The sequence below is a fragment of the Leishmania panamensis genome (genome assembly GCF_000755165.1).
Source record: "Leishmania panamensis strain MHOM/PA/94/PSC-1 chromosome 17 sequence".
Lineage (NCBI taxonomy): Eukaryota > Euglenozoa > Kinetoplastea > Trypanosomatida > Trypanosomatidae > Leishmania > Leishmania panamensis.
The window spans coordinates 437,825-459,766 of NC_025862.1; the positions used below are offsets into that span (position 1 = coordinate 437,825).

Here is a 21,942-nt window from a genome sequence, read left to right on the forward strand (position 1 = left end):
CTACTACCTCTCCATCCCTCGCTCGCTCTCTCTCTCTCTGCTAGTGTGCGCGCGCAAGGTTGCTGTCGAGGTCTCGGCAACGCTCATTCTCGAGCTTCTCTCTCTCCTGGGTCGAAACCCTTCTGTCTTACTCTCGCCAATCACCCGCGGAGCATTGCCCTTTACAACAGAAGAAAACAAAGCTCGAGTGCGTTACTTCCGCGTGCATCTGCATTCGCATCCACCTAAAGGCACTCCACTCCCAGCATCATGAGCTCGAGCATTTCTTCCGCGACTCTGAATTTCTCACGCGACAGCGCGCGCCGCATGGTGCGTCAGTTGCACAACCACGTGGCGGAACAGCGGCAGGCTGTCATGGAGTGCCGCAGCCGTGCCGAGGCCATGTCCGCCAGCAGCATCACGCGCGACCGTCGTGTCGACAAGGCGGAACAGCCATCACTATTGTGCTTTGCTAAGGTGGCGTCGGAGAAGGATGTGCAGCAGAACTTCATTCCAGATATGCCGCTCAGCGGCATTTCCGTTGCTGTCTCAGACGCGCTAGACGTTCAGGAGTTTTACCCCCACGCCGGGCTTTACACACCGATGTCCAGTCACGCCGCACGCGCAGAGTTCCCGCTGATCCCCTGGCTACGCTGCCAGGGTGCACAGTTCGTCGGCAAGCTGAGCTGTTGCACCCCCTTTGGACTGAGCGAGGGCACTGTCTTTGGCCCTGAGAAGCCGGCGTCTGTCGCTGTTACGGAGAACGCGTGCGACTATGTCATCAGCTGCTCGCTGAACGGGCCTCCCTCGGTGTTATGCGCTGTGCATCACGACATGGTCGGCTTCAAGCCCACCTCACAGACATTCGGCACATTCACAGAGCAGTTTGAGCTGACAATACCGTCCATGACGGTCGGACTGTCGGCGCGTCGTATGGATGATTTGATGTACCTCTGGCAGCTCTACACCGCCTCGATTGACCCCGAGGAGTACTTGGAGTCCTCAGCGAAGCAGACGCAGTCTAGCACCTCCCCTACTCTGGGGAGCACAGGCGCTTCTTCACTACCCTCTGCGCCGACGGACAGGGACGCATCGTCGCCCCCGGTCACTACTGGCGAGCTCAAGGACGGACACAGCGTTGCAAGCGCCGCTGGGGATGCGTCGCCATTCCACGCCCCGAGCACTACCGTGACGCCTCATGGTGGTGGCCCCAGTCACCAGCAGGCCTCCGATCCAGCAGCGCGTCTAGTGCAGTCCATCAGCAGGTGGTGGAGCGGCCAGACAGCGCCGGAGGTGAAGCACCCGGATGACATGCCAAAGTGCCCTCGTCCTGAAATCCCCGACCACAACCCGCACAACTACACGGTGCGCGACCGCTACGGCCGCATCGCTGACATCGACGTTGGCTGGAGTGATTACAACGCCGTGGCAGCCATGGCGGACGACTTCAATCAACCATCGCGGCCAGGTTTTCTTCGGCGGCTCTTCACCGGGTCCCAGGAATACGAGAGGCCGCAGGTTGAGCTCGCTGTTGGTTACCCAGCCGAGTGGATTGACCAGTACTGTAGAGGCAAGTATACGTCGTCGGCGGAGTTCCACCAGCGCCTCACGGACGCCGTGCGCATGCACAGCGCACTGCACTACAATCAAAAGCTCGAGATTGTGCCGCTGGCCTTCGACTTCTCCCTGGAGGATGTGATGGAGGCGGTGACGATCATCTCACATTATCAACTTGCCAGAGCGTTCGAGCGAGTACTTGCGCCGGCGACGGCGTCTGCCCAAGGCAACGAGGACGCGAAGAGCGGTGAGGATAATGAGCAGAGTGGCAAGAACGATGACAACTCAACCGTGTTCTCCCCAGAGAAGGAGCAGCAGCTCTCTGTTGTGCCTGACATGGAGTCGATCAAGCTTAGCGGTCACAACGCTCCGGCAACAAACTGGCAGAACATGTTCGAGGGACTACCTGGTGTCCGAGGGGAGTTGCCAGCGTCTCTAATAGATTCCATTCAGGCTGGCCAGAAGCTTTCCATCCGCGACTACCATCACGCTTTGCGCGTCCGCGATGACGTAGTGCGTTCCACCGAAGAGCAGTTCATAGATGTGGACTGCTTTATTACACCGCTGCTGTCTGACCCATATACGAGCGGAGACGTGCGCAGCGTGCGGCCCACGTTATCGTTTCAGCTTGCCGGCAACCCCATTCTCTCTGTACAGGTGGACCCGCAGACGCCCGTGGCGCTGGTCGGCGAACTCGGTCGTGATGCCGCGCTCATGGAGGATGCGTTTTGCTTCCTACAGTTTGTACGTGGTGCATCCCCGTTGCAGTCCCGCCAGTGAGTGTTTGGCTAAAGCCAGGTGGCAGCACTAGTGCAATGGGGGGCCACTATTCTCTTTTTTTTTCAGCCGAGTCAGCCGTGTCCATCACATAGCAAGCTGCGCCAATCCTCGGTGCGTGGCCAACGCGGAGGGTAGCGCTCATGAGTAAAATCACAGGAGGGCGAATCCAGTACGAGATGGACCACTCAAGGGCACGGGCTAGGCGGTCGCGGCTGCCCACCCCTGCGGGTGTGCGCGTTGGGATGCGCGGGCCAGGCCTGTGAGAAGTGGGGGAGGGGCGGACTACGTATCCCGTGCGCCAGCAAAGGGGGAGCTGTGCTGGGCTGGGGCCCGAATGGTGCTTCCGGAGAGGGAGAGAGGTACGGGGGAAAGGAGCTGCGGACCCTTTTGTGTGCGTCTCGCGTGCCCCCCGCCCTTTTTGTTTTTCTGTCGGCTCCCTCTCTGCGCGCATCGTCGCGCTGTGTCACTCCGTCGCCACGGCCGACAACTCTTCTCCCGTTCCCCCCCACTTGTACGTGCTTCAAGGTCTCTGCGTGAGGGCTCTTCCCGACTCTCATGGCACCTCGCCTTGTAACCACGCCTCTTCAGTATACGGTGACGCATGTTGATTTCCCCACTAACCGTTCTTCTCCCTTCCCCCTTGCGCTCTCTCTAAACTGACCTTTTCGTTATTCATCTCCTTTCTTACTGCTACAGCGTTAGGGAGGACACCCACCCACCCACCCACCCACACACACACACACTTCAGTCAGCGCATCTTCCCTGCTCCACATTGCCTTCTTCTCACTCACACACTCACATGCGCGCCTTAGGCACTCGTGTGAGGTACACTTCACCTTTTCTCCCCCTTCTTTTTCCCGTTCGTCAGGGATTTCACTGGGAAAAAGCGCCAACGCGGTGTAGTGTTGGCGTACCCTTTTGCAGGTTGTGCATATTTTACCAAAGCCATCCGAGGTCGAACGGGTCGTGGTGGCGCGTGAGTGTAGCAGAGCCCCAGCCGTTTCCACTCCATCGCCACCTTCGTGGACATCTGCGATTGTGTCCAGCGTGAGCGGTTGCTGCTGCTGCTGCTGCCGCTGCTGCTGCTGCCGGCGGTCGTCTAGGGACGTCCCCGCCACATTTGAAGCGGCATAGACTGTCTCTTTCTTTTCTACTTTGTCTTTCTCACGCCGTCACACGGGCTTCGGGAGCGCGAGCATGACAGCCACCCTAACCGCGGAACTTGACGCGGCGGCGGGCCTGCCGAAGGAGTTACACGGGAAAGCTCAACCCCTCCCCCTCGATAAGTTCGCGAGAGTGGGGAAGTGCGCTAGCACGGGGAAGGAGATCACTCTCTGCTACAGAACTCTCGGTAACCCTGATAACCCATGCCTGCTGCTCGTCATGGGCCTCGGCGGCACATTACTCAACTGGAAGAATGAGTTTGTGCAGCGACTTCTCCAGGCAGGTTTCTTTGTGGTTCAGTACGACAACCGCGACACGGGCTTGTCGACCCACCTTGACGGCTACACGATCCCGGCCATTGCCCGCATGATACTCCCGGCCTGGGCCTCCATCGGTGAAGGTATACCTCCCTACACGCTGTACGATATGGGGAGAGATGCATGGGGTTTGCTGACGGCACTCGGGATCCAGAGTGTGCACGTCCTTGGCACTTCCATGGGTGGCATGATTGCGCAATGTATGGCTCTACAACACCCTGAGCGGGTGAAGAGCCTCACTATTTTTTATACGCACAGCAGCGGCCCGCATGTGAAGCCGCAGACATGGCAAATGTCGTTTGCGATGATGGAGAAGCCTTCCGGGCCGTCCTTTGAGGAGCAAGTGAACTTCATGGTTCACATAAACTCCCTTTTCAGGGGCGACTACCCGCACGACGAGCAAGAGGCTCGCTCGATCGCCGCGGCTAACCTCACCCGATGTCCCGTCGACAATGACGGGGTTATGCGGCAGATATGGGCGGTGCGGCGTGCAGAGAGTCGTGAGAACGACCTTCGCCGGTTGAAAGGCGTCCCGACGCTCATCGTGCACGGCATGAAGGACACGATGATTCCTTTCGAGAACGGTGTGCAGCTGGCTCGCCTGATCCGAGAGTCAAGGCTTGTCGCCTTTGCACATATGGGGCATTCTATCCCGAGGGAACTCTACAGGGATATTGTAGAGGAAATAAAGCTGCAGAAGGCGCTCGGTGAAGAGGCGAAAGCTCAGACGGAGAGGTCGTCATCTGGTACGGGCGCGACGGATTCCATTACGCCAACCGAAGACACGGTTGAGGGATGAAGCCAAGCGGGGAGAGAGGGGAGGGGCACTGATTGTTTTGCTTTGCTATCGTTAATAATTTCATATTTCCGGAGAAGGGAAGACACAGTAGCGGACGTGCCGGCAGATGGCTAGTGCTGATGACAGTCGTTCGCTTGGTTGAGGTTGAGCCTGAGGTGAAGGGTCGCGTCCTTGCCTTTCAGGTGGTGGAGAGGGCAGCTGCTCACATCAGTGTTTCCTTTCGTGCTGCGTGTTTGCCTATTAGGTGCTGCTCGCAGTCGTCCCACCTCCCCAACGCCCCTCTGAGCAGACCACTACCAACACTGACACGCACCCAGGAACGTCCGAGATGCTTCTCTTTCCCCCTCTCACTGGTTTTCTATTTCGCACCATTTCAGTCGCTTCATTCCCCTAAGCCCCCCCCCCCTCCACCTCTCTTTGTCCCCGCTGTATGCGAGACTGCTGTGTGCGTGTATTCCTCGTGGGTCTTGTGTGGACTCGTGCTGAGCACTGAGGCTAAGAGGGACGGAAAACAGCGCGAGGCGCAGGGAGACAGGGGCTGGAGCAGGGGGGAGGACGGAGGAGCATCGCGCGCTCTCTGCCGCTGTATGCGAGACTGCTGCGTGTGGGGTAATTCCTCTACTTGCGTCATTGACGCCTAACTTCTCTCTTACTTGCTGTTGATTTTTATATGCTGTCTTTTTGTTTACCCTTTCGCTGTTTTTGGTAACGCGGACGATGTCAGCAGCGTCACGCTGAACTACGAAGGAGACGAAAAGGAAATCAGTGCCACGTCGCACCGCTTGCGTTGACTGCTCTCTTTGCTCGCTTGGCTTGCACACTCGCGCGGCGCGTGCGGGGACCTGTCCTCCTTGATGATAGACCGCGTCCTGCGTGCGCTTGGGATGGCCCATGACATAGCACGCTTTGTTCCCCGCTCTTTAGCTTTCGTCAAACTATCTTTTCCTCTCCCATGCTTTGCCTGCTTTCCTTTCCAATACAACTCCCCTCCCCACCGTTCCGTCCTGACCTGTCTCCACCATGTCTTCCTCTTTCCCCTTGCCGCTCTCTGCTAGCTTCCCCACACCCACACCCACACCCACACCCACACCCACACCCACACCCATCTACCCACCCACACACACACACACTTCCACACATACACGCACACGCACACACACGCACATTCTCGTTGCCTGACCGGAGGGGGGCGCGGTCCTGCGAGCGCTGGAAAAAGGGGGGAGCAGACAAGCGACCGACGCTTCAAAAGGGGAAGCGCACACCGCGCATCTGCGCCTCTGTCGATCAATCCGAGTCGCCCTGTGCATTTCTCTTTGCCAGAACAACTACCCCATCTTTCTCCCTCGCCTCTCGTCTCTCCTCCCCTCTCCCCCTTCTCTCTCTCTCCCACGAAGAGGGTGTATGCACCACATGTACGGGCGGCTCAAGTACATCCGTTCAAGCCTATATTCCCTCAGTTGACAACAACATCATCGTCTCCACGCGACAGTGAAAAGAGTGGGAAAAACGCGACATGCGGGACTACAGCCAGGTGCCAAGCGTGCTCAAGCGACCTCTGCGCATGCCGCGGCGTCGCCTCAGCGTGCGTCGACGACAGGCTATTTTAGCTGTCATCGCCATTCTGTGCCTGTGTGTACTTTCATTTATGTATTTTCTCTCGACATCGCCGGTAAACGAGCACAGAAAGTTCTCTGATATACCATCCAAGCCATGGTTTACCGCAGAGGAGAACGCAACGCGTTTTGCACAAGTCGTACAGGGCCGCACCCCTGGGACAACATGGCGGGATGCTACCTTCAACATGATTCTTTCCCTCTCAAAGTCTGGCGACACCGTGTACATGACACCCACCAACTATACTCGCTATCGGCGCACCACTGATGGCAACCCTGGTGACTTCCGCAAGTGGGAATCCATCTACCGGCCTGGCGACAGGTACCACGTCCCTGCCTGGGCCACACCGGCGGACCGTGCCACGCTGCACCACGCGTCCATCTTCGTTTCACTAGCCTCGTTTCGCGACCATGAGTGCGCGCTGACGCTGCGCAACCTGTTCGATATGTCTGCTTCGCCGCACCGCCTCTACGTTGGCGTGAGTGAGGAGCGCCGCTCATCGGATGCAAGCTGCCTCTCGAGACTTGGCATGGACGACCTGGAGAGTGGCGAGACGCGGCGTGTGCTGTACGGCGCGGAGGCACCGGCCTCACTTGGTGTAGAGGTGCGTACACTGACGTGGGCGGACGTGCTCGCGCCGCGGCGGCTGCTGGACGTGGATGCGGTGCTGAGCACGCCCGCCGTTAGTGCTGAAGGGATTGGCGTGGAGCCCGATGGGGTGTTTGTGCATCCGGCGCACGCTGCAGAGCGCGTGTTGTGCGTTGCCGGTGAGTTGGAGACGGCGCGCGATACGCTACTAACGGGGGAGGAGGATGCGAAGAGCGCCATCGCTGGCCAGTCTGTTTTTCGGAAAGGACGTGGGGGGCCACAGCAGCAGCCGTCGCGCGCGCTGGCTGGGTGCCGTGTGACGACGCGCGTGACGGATGCTTCACACGCTCGAGGACCGACGTTTGGGCGCTACATCACGAGTCTCTTCTTCTTCAACCAGGACTACTTCATGGTGGTGGACAGTCACACACGGTTTTCTGTGGACTGGGACATGAAGCTGATAACGCGCGTGTTCCAGCTGCCGACGCGCGGTGTGCTGTCGAACTACCCGAACGGGTACCGCGAGGGGCATGACCGTGAGGAATTCGAGAAGACGGACGTTATGTTCATGTGCACAGCGCAGGTGCTCAGCAACGGGATGCCGAAGCTTGGTGCGCGGTGGATGCCTCTCTCGCCGCGCCCAGTCCTGCAGGGCTTTGCCGCTGCGGGCTTCATGTTTGGTGATGCGCAGTTCACGCTGGATACGCCGTTCGACCCGTTCCTGCCGTACATGTTCGACGGTGAGGAGGTGCTGTACTCTGCGCGGATGTGGACTGCCGGGTGGGACCTGTATGGGCCCGGGCAACCAGACGTGTTTCACCACTACTCACGGCCGAATACGCCGAAGTACTTTGGGATCATGACGCCAAAGGAGGCTGCGCGGCGTTTGCTATCAGAGAAACGGACGCTATACCTGCTACGGCGCGCACAACCGTGGATCGAGGAGCTTGTGCATCGCGGCTACGTGAGCCCTAACGGGCAGTCGACGCTGAAGCCGCTGCCGTCGGCTCCACCACCGGAGACGCGGCTGATCGTGACCGATGAAGTCGCTTCCGCGACTCGCGAGATCAACGTGTGGTCGAAATACTACGGGATGGGTGCAGAACGGTCGGTGTCTTCGTATTGGCAGCACACGGAGCTGTCGGATGAATTTGTAAAGACGAAGGACAACGAGAACCGGTGGATGGGCGGTATTGGGTTGTGCGAAAAGGGCGCGGCCTTGATGTAACGTGCATCTGCTGGGCTGTTGAGTGACGAGGTGAGGAGGGCGGTTGGGGTGGGAGGATTGTAGGGCACAAACGAGAAAGCGACGGACGAGCTCAAAGGGTGACAAGCCGCCCGCCAACGTACCTTCCGGCGCCGCGTGCGTTTTCATCTTGTGAAGTTTCTCCTGTTTACTTCTCTCTCCGCGCGTCTCGCTGCCGGCGGAGAAGAGGGAGGGGCGGCGGCAGCGGTGGGGAAGAGGAGAATTGTCAACCAGCGCTGGTGAAGACGTGTCAGGGGAGGTGGACATCGTGTGACATGCACAGCCCAACGCGCACAGATGCGGAAGCTGATACACCCTCTGGGGCTGCCCACTCACGTGTACTCTCGCTCTCCTGCACTTCAGCCGTCACGTGCCACTGGAGGGGGACAAGTGCAGCGGAGGAGAGGATTGAGCGCACCTCCCCATGATCTCATCACGCTTGCAGTATAGGGGGAAGGGCGAATAACGGATTCAGGACAGAGCTCATCTTCAACGTATGCTCTACTTGGTTAGGTATTGCTGGCGGATTTCAGCGCGCCAGCACCGTCCACGTGCGCGTACTCCCTCATTCACCCCCCACCCCCTCCTTGCTGGCGTTGTTTGCTCTGCTTACCACTTGCCCACTACTTCACGTGTTGTGCGGTAGAGCTGTGCGTTGAGGGAGAAGAGGAAAAACAAAACAGGCAAGCCAACAAGCGCTAATCCTGCCGGGAACAGTTGTAAAGGGACCCTCATCATTCCTTTGCTTTAATGCGCTCGTGGCCGTCATGGAATGGTTGCCCCCATGCCCACACGAGCGTGATCACGCAGCCACGACACTCCCTCTTGCGGCACCCTCCCTCCCCCCCTCTCTCTCTCTCTCTCTCTCAAAGCCTTTCTTCCACCTACCCCATCTTTTCCTGTGCTCTCGTACTCGTCCTTGCCAGCCGTCATGGACGCTGTCGGCCGGACATCTTTACAGCGATCGCGTGCCTCGTCCCGGATGTGATTGTCGTCACGGTTGTGACTGTGCCCCCATCAACATAGTCAAGCCCAAAGCAGCTCTGGCTTTAGGGGAGAGTGCACCACTGCTACCCGATGCGGTGTGCGTGTGTGTGTGTGGGGGAGGGGGAGGGGTAAACGACAATACAGCAGCGGTAAGATGAACCTGCGGAGGTCTTTGTAGGAGGTCTTCTCGAACCAAAAGAGGATAGAGAGCCTCATGGGCCTTGATGGCTCTCTTCGCCATTATCTCCATCTTTGCACTCGTAGCGACAGTGACGGCAAGGCTGGCTCTTCGCCAGTTTCGTTTCCCGTATTGCCCGCGGCTCTCCTCTCTGCGATTTCCTTTCTGGCAATGCTCTGATCTGCTGGGCATGCGTGGCTGGTGCTCACAGGAAGTACAGCGCCTTCGGGAGTCCGGCATCAAGGACGCCTATAACTGCGCTGGTGGCTTTTAGCTTATCATGGCTGCGTGGCGCCTGGGGACGCTGGAGATCATCTTTGTGTTCATCGCACTTATCGAAGCGCACCGACGCGCTGAGGGTCTGGCGAAGTTGGTGGTGGTGGTGGTGGGGGTAGTGGGGGGGGGAGGTAGGTGAAGTGAAAACGGTGACGCTCCACGCACACTCGCGCACGTTCATGCATACACAGGCGCGATGGAAAAAAGTGATGCCGGGTGACTTCACTCGTCCACACCTCCATAGGCGCACCCCCAAACACGAAGACATGGAGGCTTAGCTGCAACAGAACAAAGCAGATCACCGCTCAAACAAACGTGGCAAACCGTGCTTGTTGGGGCGTAAACTGCTTGACATATCGGATACGCCGACGGGGGCGGGCAGGTTTTGCACAGTCGATCACCTCAGGGAGGGAGAGAGAGAGAGACGAGGAGAGCAGCGGACAGAGGATGGGTTGTCTGTTTCGTGCGGACCACCTACGTGCGTGCTGGTGTCCTTCTCGCTTCTCTGTGCTCTCTTCTCGCTTCTCTGTTGCCGGCTTTGGGCTCAGATATGCCCTCCTTGTCTTTGATCGCTTCCCCTTCATCTCGCAGTGTGTGTCTGCTTCAGCCTTCTCTGTCTACGGCTGCACCTTAGCCGGGGCCTTGGGCGCCACTTTACTGCTGTACTTTTGACGCTTCGATGCCTTGGCGTCTCTTCCTGTGACTGCGGATGGCGTACTGCGACTACCCATGCCAACACCGTCCCCCCTCTCACTACCACCACCACCTCTTTTCTTCTCGCAGAACGGAGAGAAGAGAGAGAAGGGATGGGGTGCGAGGGCTCCATGCTGCCTCTTTCAGACGTACACTCGTTGCACCTCATCTCGTCTCTCGTACTCACGGACGCACCCGCATCTCAAGGCATGTGCGCACGCGGAAGCGGAGGCGACGCGGGGAGAATCGATGGATGGCTGGAATGCGTAGACAACAGTGATGGCGAGGGGGGAGGGGGGTAGCAGCCAAAGACGTGAGCAGCTCTGCATTTTTGCTCTCCTGCCCTCACTTTCTACGCATTCACCGACCTCCGCCATGATGTCGACGCACGCGCCGTCTTTGTGGCTTGGCCTGTGTGTCTCTCTCTCTCTTCTGGGCATCTGGCTTGTCCGCTCATGGCGGTCACTCTCCTTGAGGGAGTCTTTTGCTTATTTTATTTCCTCCTGCACTTCCCCCGGTGCATGTGTGTGTGTGTGTGTGAGCAGCTGCGCAGAGTTTCAGTGAGGCTCATGCTCATGACATATAGGCGCACGCGTTCACTGCCTTTCGAAAGTACGCCTGCACCCTCCTCCCTTTTTTTCCATTTGCCCTTCTGTTCACCAGCCTGTAAGCACACAGACACACACACACACGAGCGCCAGAACTGCACCGCCACACCCAGCGCGCAGGCTAGAGCGCTTGTTTAAGAGCGAAAGCACATGTGTGGGTATACGCAAGCTCTTCCTGTTTTCTATCGCCACCTCTGCCCCCCCCTCCCCCACTATTTCTCCCTTGTAGTGCTGCGATCACCTTTTATGAGCTCTCTTCTCCCCCCGCGTTCCCCACGAGGCAAAAGACAAAGAAGAACAACGGCCAATCTCTCTCTCCCTTACTTCCTTCCCTCCCGCTCCCTCCCGCTCCCTTCCTCCTCCCCTTCACTCCACTTGTTGTTTTAGGTCGTATATTATGGGGAACGCCCTGACATCCACCACCTCCCACCTCTCCTCTCCTGTTCCCGTCTCCATATCTGTCAGCTTTGTGCGAGACGTATCCTCTGTACTTCGCCGTACCCTTCTCTTTCCGCTCTTCTCTTGTGTAAGTTATCTCCTCCTCACCCCAACCGCCATCTTGAGTAGCGCCGCTTCTCTCTTGGTTTAGAGTGGGGATGTGCCCTTCGACATGTCAGTGGTGGATAGACAAAGTGACACGAATGACAAGAAGGGTGTGATGGTGCGGTGCGCAACGCATCGCGTTAGCGTGCTCACCTGTCCATCTCTCCCCTCCTCACCGCTACTCCTTACTCGCCTTCGACCTCGTTGGCGCAAGTGCTGTCGAGAGAGTACCCGCGACACCCTGAGAAGCGGTAGAGTGGCCTCCCTCTCTCTCTCTGCCACATACCGAAAGCACAGGCGCCCACTGCATACTCACTGTGAAGGGCCCGAAGAGGGCAGCAAAGCGAGGAGAAAATATTCAATTGACGATTTTCATGTGGAGCGCAGTCAGCACGGGAGGGGCGTGAGGGCGCGCGCATGTGTTTGCCTGCGTCTCTCTTTACCCTTTTCCGGGCTGGCCTTGAAGTCACACTGAAGGTGGCCTTTTACCCTCTCCTCCTCCTTTTCCATTCTTTCCTTCACCGCTCCCTCATTGTACACGGCTCACACCTGCGCACGTATGCGCCGACACCCAGCAGGAGGAACGAAGTTATCTTTCAAAGAGATAAAGAGGGGCTATTGCACACCACACCAACCCTCTACGCCATCTCCCCCCCCCCCCCCCACACACGCCCCCCAAAAGCAAAGCGCTACGAGAGAGCCGACAGAGAGCAACAGTAAATTCGCAAAGAAACCAACGGCTGAACAAACGAAGCTCACCAATACATGTAGAGCTGAATCTCTCTCTCCCTCTCTCTCTCTGTGAGCGCCTCCGTCTTGCACGTCTCTGCGTCTGTGTGAGTCCGGTTGCCCTCCTTCCCTCTGCTGCAGCCCCCCCCCCCTCTATACCCCTTCAGGCTTTGGTGCGCACTGACCTTTTCGTCGCTCGTTGTGCCGAGTGTGTCTGTACGTGCCTCTCCTTGCGCCATTGGCTGGCACGTACGGCATTCTCACAGAGCGGAGCTGGGGCTGGTGCGCGGCTACACAACGCGCAAAAAAAAAACGATCACGGCAGCGCGGACATCCCCAGAGCACGGGCCGATACGCTAGTCATGTACGGTGGTTATTATGTGATGGGCCCTGGTATGCACCAGGGCGTCGGCTACGGCGGCGGCCCTATGATGCAGCAGCAATACCATCATCCACAGCAGCAACAGTATGGCCAGCAGCAACCACTGCCGCATGCGCAGGTACCCTTATACAGCGCTGGGCGAGGTGTCTTACCAGGCCACCCGTCCCCGGGATTTGTCGGTGGCCGCAGCGGGTCGATAGCTAGCGGCGTCAACCCAAGTCAGCTGAACCACAACCCGAGCTTCATGATGATGCGCAACCAGAGCAACTTTGGTCAGCCGAATCCGATGATGCAGCGCATGGGCTCTTTCCACTCGATGGGGTCGATAGGAGTGATCCCTCGCTTTGGCAGCTTTGGCGGGCAAGGCGGCGGCGGCAACCAACCGCAACGCCACGGGAGCTTCTCTTCGGTCGGTACTGGGGCTGGAAGCCTGCACCGTGTTAACAGCGGCATGAACTTCGACTACTCGGCTGGCTCACAGGTCAGCAGTGGTGGCCCGCTCATGCGTAACAACAGCTACGGCAGCATTCACCAGGGCGGTGGAAGCTTTTTCGGCGGTGGCACGGCCCCGAATGTTGGTGACCGGCCTCCTCAGCAGCTCAGCCGGCAGAGCAGTGCCCTGAGCTGCTACAGCTACGGTAGCTTCCGACAGCCGAGTTTTATGCAGGGTAGCGTTCGCACTGGTGCCACCGGCGTCGGCCCAGATATGTCACTGAACAGCATAAATGGCATGTTCAAGCACCCCGACTCCGGTAGCGGCAGGGCTGGCGGCCCCTCCACGGCTGCCGCTACCTGCGGTGACATCGGGGCGAAGGGCGCTGCAGGCGTTCCCCCGGGGCCGCCCACATCGGGCCTTGTTCGCCAGGACAGCGCAAAGTCTCTCCAGCGAAAGTACTCCATAGCAGGGCAGTTCTGTAACTACGTCAGCAGCAACAACGGCGGCGGTGGTGGCGGCCCGCTCGCCGCGTCCTCGCAGTTGCAGCAGCGTCTCTCCCAGGTTGTGCCGGGAGGTGGCCCACACATGGGCGGTGGCGGTGGTGGCGGCATGGTGGCGCTGAATGGACTCACTGCAACAGTAGAACACCACGGCGGCCCCGGTGTCATGGGGCGGCAGTGGCAGCATCAAGTGATGATGCAGCAACAGGGACCCGTGAAGGCGACTGGGGACGGCATCGGTGGTGCTGCCGCCTGGGACGCGCCACCGTCAAAGGTGACGTCGGCGAACGCGATGGTGGCGGAGGGCCAGCCGCAGGTGCTGGGGCGTAAGAACAGTGTACCGAACTTGACCCGTAAAAACAGTGAGAAGCGCGTTGGCATGTACTTCAAGAACAAAGCGGCAGAGCAGGACGGCGTGCAGTACAAGAAGGACGGCGACCCGGGCACCTCTGGCAAGAGCAACGCCTGCGCCCGTGACCCGTCGCTGACGAATGCGCTGAAGGTCTCCATCTTGCTTGACACCTCTGGAGGCCGGAGCCCCATGATCGAGGTGGACGGCCACACCCTCCGTGCCGACAAGCCTGGCGCCGAGGAAGTCCAAAAGTACGATATGCACGACGTCATGTACGTCAACCGCCGCACCGACATTCAGCTTTCGAGCGACTCACTAGAGGAGATGCGCGACACCTTTGTGTACGGGTGCAACGTGGGCATGATCATGGCCGATGCTGGCTTCCCCGCTGCGCGGCCGACGGAGTGGTTTACATGGCTGGCGTTGAGGTCCGTGGTGAAGGGCGCGTTTGGCAAGCTGGCTTCTACGCAGTTCGAGTTCACCATGTCGATGTGCCTTCTGCAGGACGACCAGGTGCTGGACCTACTGGCCGATCCACCGCATCGCTTTGTGATATTAACCGTCGCGGAGAGCCCATTGTTCGGCAACGTGGCCAACGGCATGGTGTACGTCTGTGCCGAGAATGCCGGCGAGTTCAACGACGTGCTAGATGCAGCCCTGTGCCGCGCGCAGGAGTACTGTAGCCCCTCGGCCGAGGAGCAGGGGATTGTACTGTGCACATGCGTGCTGAAACAGGTCAAAACCTCACAGTCCTCCGGCAAGGAGGACGTCATCGTCTCCTCTATCTTCGCGAGCGGTGTCGGCGACGGCGTCATTCATTACAACCGCATCATCGACAAGAATCCGGCTGAGCCGCGCGCGCTCTTCTACTCCGTCATGCACCGGTCAGTGCACTCCACGGCACTCTTCTCGTGCGCCATGCATGATGATGAAATTTTCAGCTACCTTGCGACGCTGCAGCGCTTTTCTAAGATCGAGACGCGCCGCCCGAAGGTGGGCAGCGCGCGCGCCTTTGTCGCCTACGGCACTAACACGATCCCGAAGATCCGCGAAGACCTCGGCAAGGCCAAGGATGTCCGCCAGCGGACCATGATGCAGCGGCAGCTGGAGAAGCTGGAGCTGATGGTGGCCGATGCGGAGGACATGCTTCAGTCGCCGGCCGATTGCGTGCCCAAGACGTACATTTAAGCGAGTGAGTGTAATGTGCCACAACAATGATTGCGTGGGAGGTGAAGCTGTGCTCTATTTCTTCAGAGAGAGAGACCCGCGCTTTGCGAACCGGTTAGACCAAGTCGGCATTGCTCTGCTCTCCTCAGTCTCTCTCCAGGGTTTCCCCTAGGCGAGTGTGCTTGTGTGTGGGCTGATTGCTCTAGGGGACCTCTCTCTCTCTTTCTCTTTCTGTGGCTCCTTCCACCAACCCACCGTGGCACAGAGGTGTGCGGTGTCATCATACTCCTTTCTTTCCTTTCTCTTGTACGGATCCCTTCTTGTTTTCACCTGTCTCCTCCCGCCGCCTCTGCCCGTGGCGTGTGTTTAGAGATTTATGTTTATTCGTATTTTGGTATAGTTTTTTCACTCTATTCTGCATTGTACCTCCTCCCCCCCATGTGCATCCCGCCTTTACTTCTCTTTTTCTTCTCCTTGTCGTGCGAGTGATGGCGCTCGTGTGTGTGTGTGTGTGTGCTTGCCTGTGTGATGAGTTTGTTTCTCTCTCTCTCCCACCTTCGCTTTCTGTTCCTCTGTTCGCCTCTTAAACTGGCGCTGCGTTGGCCATGCTGTAGCCCTTCTGTGTTGTTTTTCTCTCCCTTCTCTCCCTTCTCTCCCTCTCGGTAGTGGTGGTGATGGCGGTGTTATTGTTGGTGTGCGGTCGACCTCTGCTTTGTCTCCCTCCTTTTCTTTCGACGCTGTGGCCACTCTTTGTGCTGATGTGTTGTGGGTGGGACTTGCGTGGTCGGAAGTGCGTGTTTCTTTCCTCTCTTCCTTGCGCTCGCACTGCTTCACTACCATCGGCTGCGCTCGCCACCGTTACCGCTCCTCCTCTCCTTTCCTCTCCTCCACTCAGTCGAACAGGGACTGAACGAGAGAAGACTGTCGCCGTGGTCGCATACCTCATGCGCCACTCGGTTGTGTAGTAGTGCGAGGAGGTGATGGTGATGATGAGTGGCAAGTGGGGCGTGAGACAGAGGGGACACTGTGAGCCAGGCATATGCGTCAAGTCACCAGTTGATAAGGTGCGCTTATGCGTGTCGTTCAAGGTCGACGCTGCTCCTGTCTCAGTCCGTCTTCCCCTCTCCTCGCTCTCCTCCTTCGTGAAGGAACGCACGCGCTCAGCCGCTCTTCTCGTGTCTTGGGACTTTTCCCCGTATCCTTCGCCCCTCTTTCTTCCTACTCTCTCTCCCTTTTCGTTTTCATCTTCGCCCCCTCCCCTCTTCACACTTCTGCAGTGGTGCGTCTGTATAGCTGTAAGTGCGGGGTGTAAGTGCGCGCTCCCCCCTTCTCCCTCTCTCGCCTAGCCGAGACGCAGTGACGACTCTCTCTCTTCTTCTCTCATTGTATTGGGACGCAGCAGCAGCAACAGCCGAACAGAGAGGGCAAAGCAGAAAAGAACGCAATTCAAAGAAGCGAACGAGCGGCGGCCATTGGCGTATGTGCGTGCGTACTCGCTACCATCGCCACCCGTTGCTGTCTCTCTCCCTCTCTCTCCCGCTGATACCTCCCTTCCCCATACACACGGTCTCACCGAAACCTGCACCTCTTGCTTGCGTTCGTGTGCACCTCGAGTGCGTCGAGGCCAACCCGGTGTGTGCCTGTCATGGTGCGCTGGACGCCTGTAAGGGTGAGTTTCTGTGCACCTTTGAAGGACACCCGCCCTCGGATGGACGGGCCACCGAGCGCGAGGGGAGGGAGACGCGGGGGCGGCACGTGCGACGGGCTCTCTTTTTTTTTTTCCTTTTTCCCCCCTTTTTTTCGTCTGTTTACTTTGACTGACTTTCCTGCGCATATCGGCCAGTCGCGTCGACGGCGAACTCAGCAGTCCGAGCAGAGAAACACCGTCGCGCAAGAGCCGCCCCCCTCTCGGACCTCCCCTCCTCGCAGGTGTGCCTTACTTTCTTGCGGGCTTTAGACGGCTTCTGTTTGTTGTTCTCGGTACCGTCCTCTTGTCTTTGTGTCTACCACTCCACCCCACCTCACCCCCGCCTCTCTCTCTACCTCTCTCTCTACCCTCTTCCCCAACCTGCTCACTCACTCACTCACTCACTCCGTTCGGTCTGTTTTAGTTTCTCTTCTCTTCCTCTCTTTCTCCAGGCCGTAGCGTGTTGTCTGCCGCACCACGGCACGCCTCTCCTCCGCTGTTCTCGTCGTTGCTTCTCCGTTCGCTTTTTGCTTCTTCTGCTCTTTTCTCGGGAAGAGATAGCGCACGACAGGTGGCAACGGGAGGGGGGCGGCGGCGGCGGGCCCACACGCACACGCAGCAGGGGTTTTTTCCTTCCGCTTATGTATATTTCAAAGCCCGCACCGCTATTGGGCTTGCGAAGGGTCCTTTCCCCCTCCTCGAGCGGTGATTTTTTGTTTCTTTTGCTTCCTACTTGGCATGCTCTCATGTTCACCTGGTGACTGTGTGTGCGTGCGTTTCTTAGCACCCCCTCTCTCTTCTCCCGTCAAAAGAGACGGACGCGGAGGAAATAGGGGGCTCCCTGCGTTTTTCCTCATTATATTCTTTCCACTTCGCCTTTCTCCTCTCTTCTCTACTGTGTCTTTGTGCGCGTGTGCCCATGGCCGCCTCCCCTCCCTCCCTCCCTTTCTGCCTTCCTACAGGCACACACGCACATCCTCCGTAAACTTCTTTCCCTTGTTTCTGTGCCCCCCAATACCATCATCAGCACCCTCATCACAACAGCCGCAACCGCCACGCTCGTGAGCTCTACGACTTCCCGACCTCCACGGAGGACTTCCCTGTCCGTCGGCTCGTTTCTCTTCTCGTCTCTCACTTTCCCAGAACCATAGTTGTCAGCACAGCGTCTAGTCCGCAGCGGTGGAGGCCAGTTCGTCGACCCTTCCCCCCTCCCCCCCTCCAGTCCGTGCGTCGTCGTGTGCTTCCATGTTTTGTTGATTGCCCTCTTCAGTTCTTATTCTTTCGTCAGTCCACTCATGCACTCCCTCCCTTCCTACCATCATGCACTCGCTTCGCTTCTCTTCCGTCCTCAGCTCGTCGGGGCGGCTTCTTCCTTCCCTTTCTCTTCACTCCTCCTTTTCCCCACTTGTTGAGACTCACGACGAAGCTCTCTCCCTCTTGTAGCTCATGTTGATGTGTGTGTGTGTGTGTGAGCATGTGCACGGAGAGATGGTGCAGATAAGGTGAGTTCGTGCCCCCCTCCCTGCCCCCCTCCCCCCTCAGGGAGCGCGATAGGCGCACATTGCGACGACAGGCTTCTGCAGATATATTCCTGTCCTCCTACTTCGCTCTCTTTATGCTTCCATCTGGTGTTGTGGCTGCTGTCGCAGCACTGGCCGTTCGCTTCAGCGCTTCGCTTACGTGCCTGCGCCCCCTTCCTTTGCCTTTTCTCTTTCTTATCGGTTTGTGCGCGTGTGTCTCTGTGGCAATGATCGACCGAGAATTCTCGCGGGCGCGTTTGCTGTTTTTTTTGTGGTCTACAGTTTTGATTTTCTATTGAAGCGCTTTCATTTCCTCTCTTGTGTTTTTTTTTTCCCTTCGGTGGCCTCGTTGGTGCCGTGATGTGTGCGTAGGGGCTCATTGGACAAGATGGCGCTCTGCCACTCTGCAGTTCCTTTTCAGCGCGGTGTAAAGCACCTCACTTCGTTGAACCCCGCCTCCTCTCTCGTTGTGTTTTGACTTTTCCAGTACTCGCGTACGCGTATGTGTGTGTCTTTCCCTTTCCCTGTAAGCGATTGGCGCAGTCTTCAATCGTGTGGGCACATCCCTCACACCTATGTTTGTGTATCGGCGTCTTCTCTCCCTCTCTGCGCGCAGAGATCTTTCAGTGAGGACGCTAATGGATTGATGGATACCGTTGTGCGGTTGACCACCACGTGGGTTTCTATCTCACTCTGTGGTGCTCGCATCACACGAGCAAACGCCACCGATCTGCGCATATTGCCCCCTCCCCCCCATATCTGAGGAGAGAAGGAGGTTGCCATCCTCGCTTCCTTTCCCCCACTTCCCCTCACCCTCTCCTATACTGGGCGCCCTGCGTTCGCCTTGAGCTCTGTACTCTTACCCTCTCACACTCTTTCTCTGCTCCTTGTTGTCGTACTGCTGCATCTTCCCCCCTTTCCCGCATCGTGCGTGTGTGTGTGTTGGTGCTGTGCGCTGTGCATATCATCAACTTTTTCAAACATTTGTTGGCCTTCGCTACTTTCCAACTCCTCCTCAGCCCATACACCCATTTTCACGCAGGATTCAGTCAGGCTACTTCATGCCTCATCTTTCTACGCCGTCACTGTTGTCTCCACCTCAGCAGGCCACCGTGCTGCGCCCAGGCGACCAGTTTGCAGACGTGGGCCGCTGCCGCAGCACGGGATGCCGGATTCGACTCTGCTATAACACCTTCGGTGCGGTAAAGAGCCCGTGCGTGCTACTCGTCATGGGCCTCGCTTCCCCAGGACTCTTCTGGGATGATCATCTGTGCACGCTGCTCGCGCACTCCGGCCCGTACCACGTCATCCGCTTCGACAACCGTGACATCGGTCGCAGCACCCACCTTGACGGCTGCAAGGGTGGTGAAGGTGCGTTGTCGATGGGCTCAACCAGTTATCTGCGCTACGCCTACGCGCTGCTGCGTCCAGGCACGCGAACAATTCGTGAGGTCTACACACTTACTGATATGGCAGCCGATGCATTTGGCTTGCTCGACGTGTTGGGCATACACTTCGTCCACCTTGTCGGGTCGTCCATGGGCGGCATGATTGTGCAAAGCATGGTGTTGATGCATCCTGAGCGCGTCCTTTCGCAAACACTCATGTCCACCCACTCGAGCTCGCCCCGCGCGCAGTGGCCAACAATGCGTGACATGATGAGCTTTATCTCGCTCATGCCAAAGTCAACGTCGGCCAAGTACGAGAGTCGCATCGCGCGAGCCACGAGCCCAGAGGAGCGACAGCGGCTGTGCGCGGAGAGGGATGCGGAGCGAGTGGTGGTTTACGCGGACAGCTTTTCCAAGCTGCTAGAAAAATTCTCAGGTGACCAGAGCAAGTATTCATTCGATCTTGTCGCAGCGCAGCGGCAGATGACACGTATCTTCAAGCGCAGCCTCTATGTGAATGGCGGTCCACGCCAGTTTCTGGCGATGCTGAACGCACCGTGCCGCGACGACGCGCTGCGACAGCGCATCACCAGCGTACCAGTATCGCAAGACAGGGCGGAGGCCAACGATGACAACAGCAGCAGACATAAATCGACCTCTGCGGCCGCGACGCCGTTATACGTGCCCACCGTCATCATCCAGGGTGACTGCGACCCGCTCGTGCCTGCCTCTAACGCGCGCCACCTAGCCTCTGTGATACCGGGTAGTCACCTGTGCGTGGTGGAGGGCATGGGCCACACCTTGATCCCCGCCCTGAGGAACACGTACATCCGAATTATACGTGATAACGTGCGCGCTGGCGAAGCTGCCGCGAAGTTGCGAGGACGAAAGGCTCAGCTGTCTGCTGCTGCTGTTGGTTCGTCCTCCACGAAGCAACCAGTGACGACCGTCTCACAACTTTAAGGCACGGGTGGTGCGAGAGATGAGTGAGCCATTCGGGTGCACGCGTTTGTCCCCGCCTCCTTCTCTCCCTCTCTCTTTCTCTCGGTGCACATCGCTGGGCTCTTTCTGACCGCTTCCGTCTATCATTCCTCTCTTCTTAATCGCAGACGAAACAGCTTGGCCTCGACGCGTACGTTCCCCCCACGTGCGCCTGCGTACAGGGAGACGTGTTTCGCCGCTCTTTCCCCTTCTCTCGACTGATTTCATCGCCGCCACCGACTCAAGTGCACGTCTCTTGCGGGGTGACGCGCGCGTATTCGAGGCAAAAGGACGGGAGTCGGGCAGGTAAGAAAGTTGGCGGAATGCGGCTGCAAATTGGTCCACCTCGCTGTGCGGCCTTCACTCACCGACTCCCCTCTCTTTCGCTCTCCTTCCCGTTCTCTAACTTCTCTCCCATGCTCTTCCGCATCACGGGGGAGCCGACGCCACTGTTCTGCTGTCCTTCTCACAAAGGACATCAATGCGCCTCGCTGCGCAGGCAGATACCCTCGGCCGAACACTGCTTTCTCTCTTCTCGACGCGTCCACCATTACGAGTCCTGAGCAATTCCCTGAACTTGTAATGGCGGGCGGAGTGGAGTCCTGAGGTTCAAACCTGCTCCGATCACCGAATGCTTCTGAGTGAACTGATAGTGCAGCTGAATGGACTAAGAGAGATGTGGGACGCGTGTGAGCCTCGGGAATGTGAGAAGGCCAGGTGAAGAGCTGGTGCGGCGCGACCTGGGCGTTGAGCAGACAAAATACCAGTAGCAACAGTCACCTGGGAAGCTTCACTTCGAATTTCTTGTCTTGGGGGACTTAACGAGACCGGCAAAAGGGATCAGTGGCTTGTTTACTTCAGTGGGGGCGCCAGGGGATGTCGTGGGTATAACAGAGCTGGGAGGTATGAGGAGGCCTATCGTTAGTCAGACCGCAGAGTTGTCCTCAAGACACCGCCGATGGAGCATGCACGCGATCTCGCGCTCTCGCCAGGGGAAACTCTCCTGCTCTCACAGCGGATCTTCAGCGATTACTGGGGGGGGGCTTGGCATAGCCTTGCAAATCGCTTGTCTCATCTTCGACGACTTCACAAAGACTCGCTTTTCTGATTCATAGCGTGGGCATGTTGCAGCTGATGCATTCCTCCGCCTGCCAGCATGCAACGGTGCTGGTGTTAGAGTACCCGCCCAACCTACGGCGCCACTTGAACGCTGAGTTGTTGTGGAGCAGAACGGTGAGACGTTGGTGTGTATCTGTGTGTGCAGGGGAGGGAGGCGCCCAACTCGCTCAGCGCGTTTGCCGCTGTGACGTTGGGTGTTGCGACTTCCTCTGCACCCATGGCGAATATGGAGAGCTCTGCGTCGACTTCGGGGAATCTCTCGGAGTTCGGGGGTCTGCTGGGACGCGAGTCAGATTCGCAGCAACGAGACCTTCCGTGACTTTGGCGCTAAGCTGAAGACAATCTTGGAGGG

At 58.1% G+C, this 21,942-nt stretch overlaps 5 protein-coding genes across 5 annotated transcripts; all 5 read left to right on the forward strand.

Moving 5' to 3' along the window:
• Window positions 1–249: 249 nt before the first annotated feature.
• On the forward strand, window positions 250–2,316 carry LPMP_170970 (amidase, putative; the record flags this gene model as incomplete). The annotated part of the gene is made up of 1 exon (XM_010699486.1): window positions 250–2,316. One exon carries the CDS (start codon window positions 250–252, stop codon window positions 2,314–2,316), a length of 2,067 nt encoding a protein of 688 aa, XP_010697788.1.
• Window positions 2,317–3,513: 1,197 nt separating this feature from the next.
• LPMP_170980 (hydrolase, alpha/beta fold family-like protein) lies at window positions 3,514–4,596 on the forward strand (the record flags this gene model as incomplete). The annotated part of the gene is made up of 1 exon (XM_010699487.1): window positions 3,514–4,596. One exon carries the CDS (start codon window positions 3,514–3,516, stop codon window positions 4,594–4,596), a length of 1,083 nt encoding a protein of 360 aa, XP_010697789.1.
• Window positions 4,597–6,109: 1,513 nt separating this feature from the next.
• On the forward strand, window positions 6,110–8,026 carry LPMP_170990 (glycosyltransferase GlcNAc-like protein; the record flags this gene model as incomplete). Its single annotated transcript, XM_010699488.1, has 1 exon — window positions 6,110–8,026. The coding sequence occupies one exon, from the start codon at window positions 6,110–6,112 to the stop codon at window positions 8,024–8,026; it is 1,917 nt and encodes a 638-aa protein (XP_010697790.1).
• A 4,394-nt stretch (window positions 8,027–12,420) lies between these two features.
• Window positions 12,421–14,916, forward strand: LPMP_171000 (hypothetical protein; the record flags this gene model as incomplete). The annotated part of the gene is made up of 1 exon (XM_010699489.1): window positions 12,421–14,916. One exon carries the CDS (start codon window positions 12,421–12,423, stop codon window positions 14,914–14,916), a length of 2,496 nt encoding a protein of 831 aa, XP_010697791.1.
• Window positions 14,917–19,163: 4,247 nt separating this feature from the next.
• LPMP_171010 (hydrolase-like protein) lies at window positions 19,164–20,453 on the forward strand (the record flags this gene model as incomplete). The annotated part of the gene is made up of 1 exon (XM_010699490.1): window positions 19,164–20,453. The coding sequence occupies one exon, from the start codon at window positions 19,164–19,166 to the stop codon at window positions 20,451–20,453; it is 1,290 nt and encodes a 429-aa protein (XP_010697792.1).
• Between the last annotated feature and the right edge of the window lie 1,489 nt (window positions 20,454–21,942).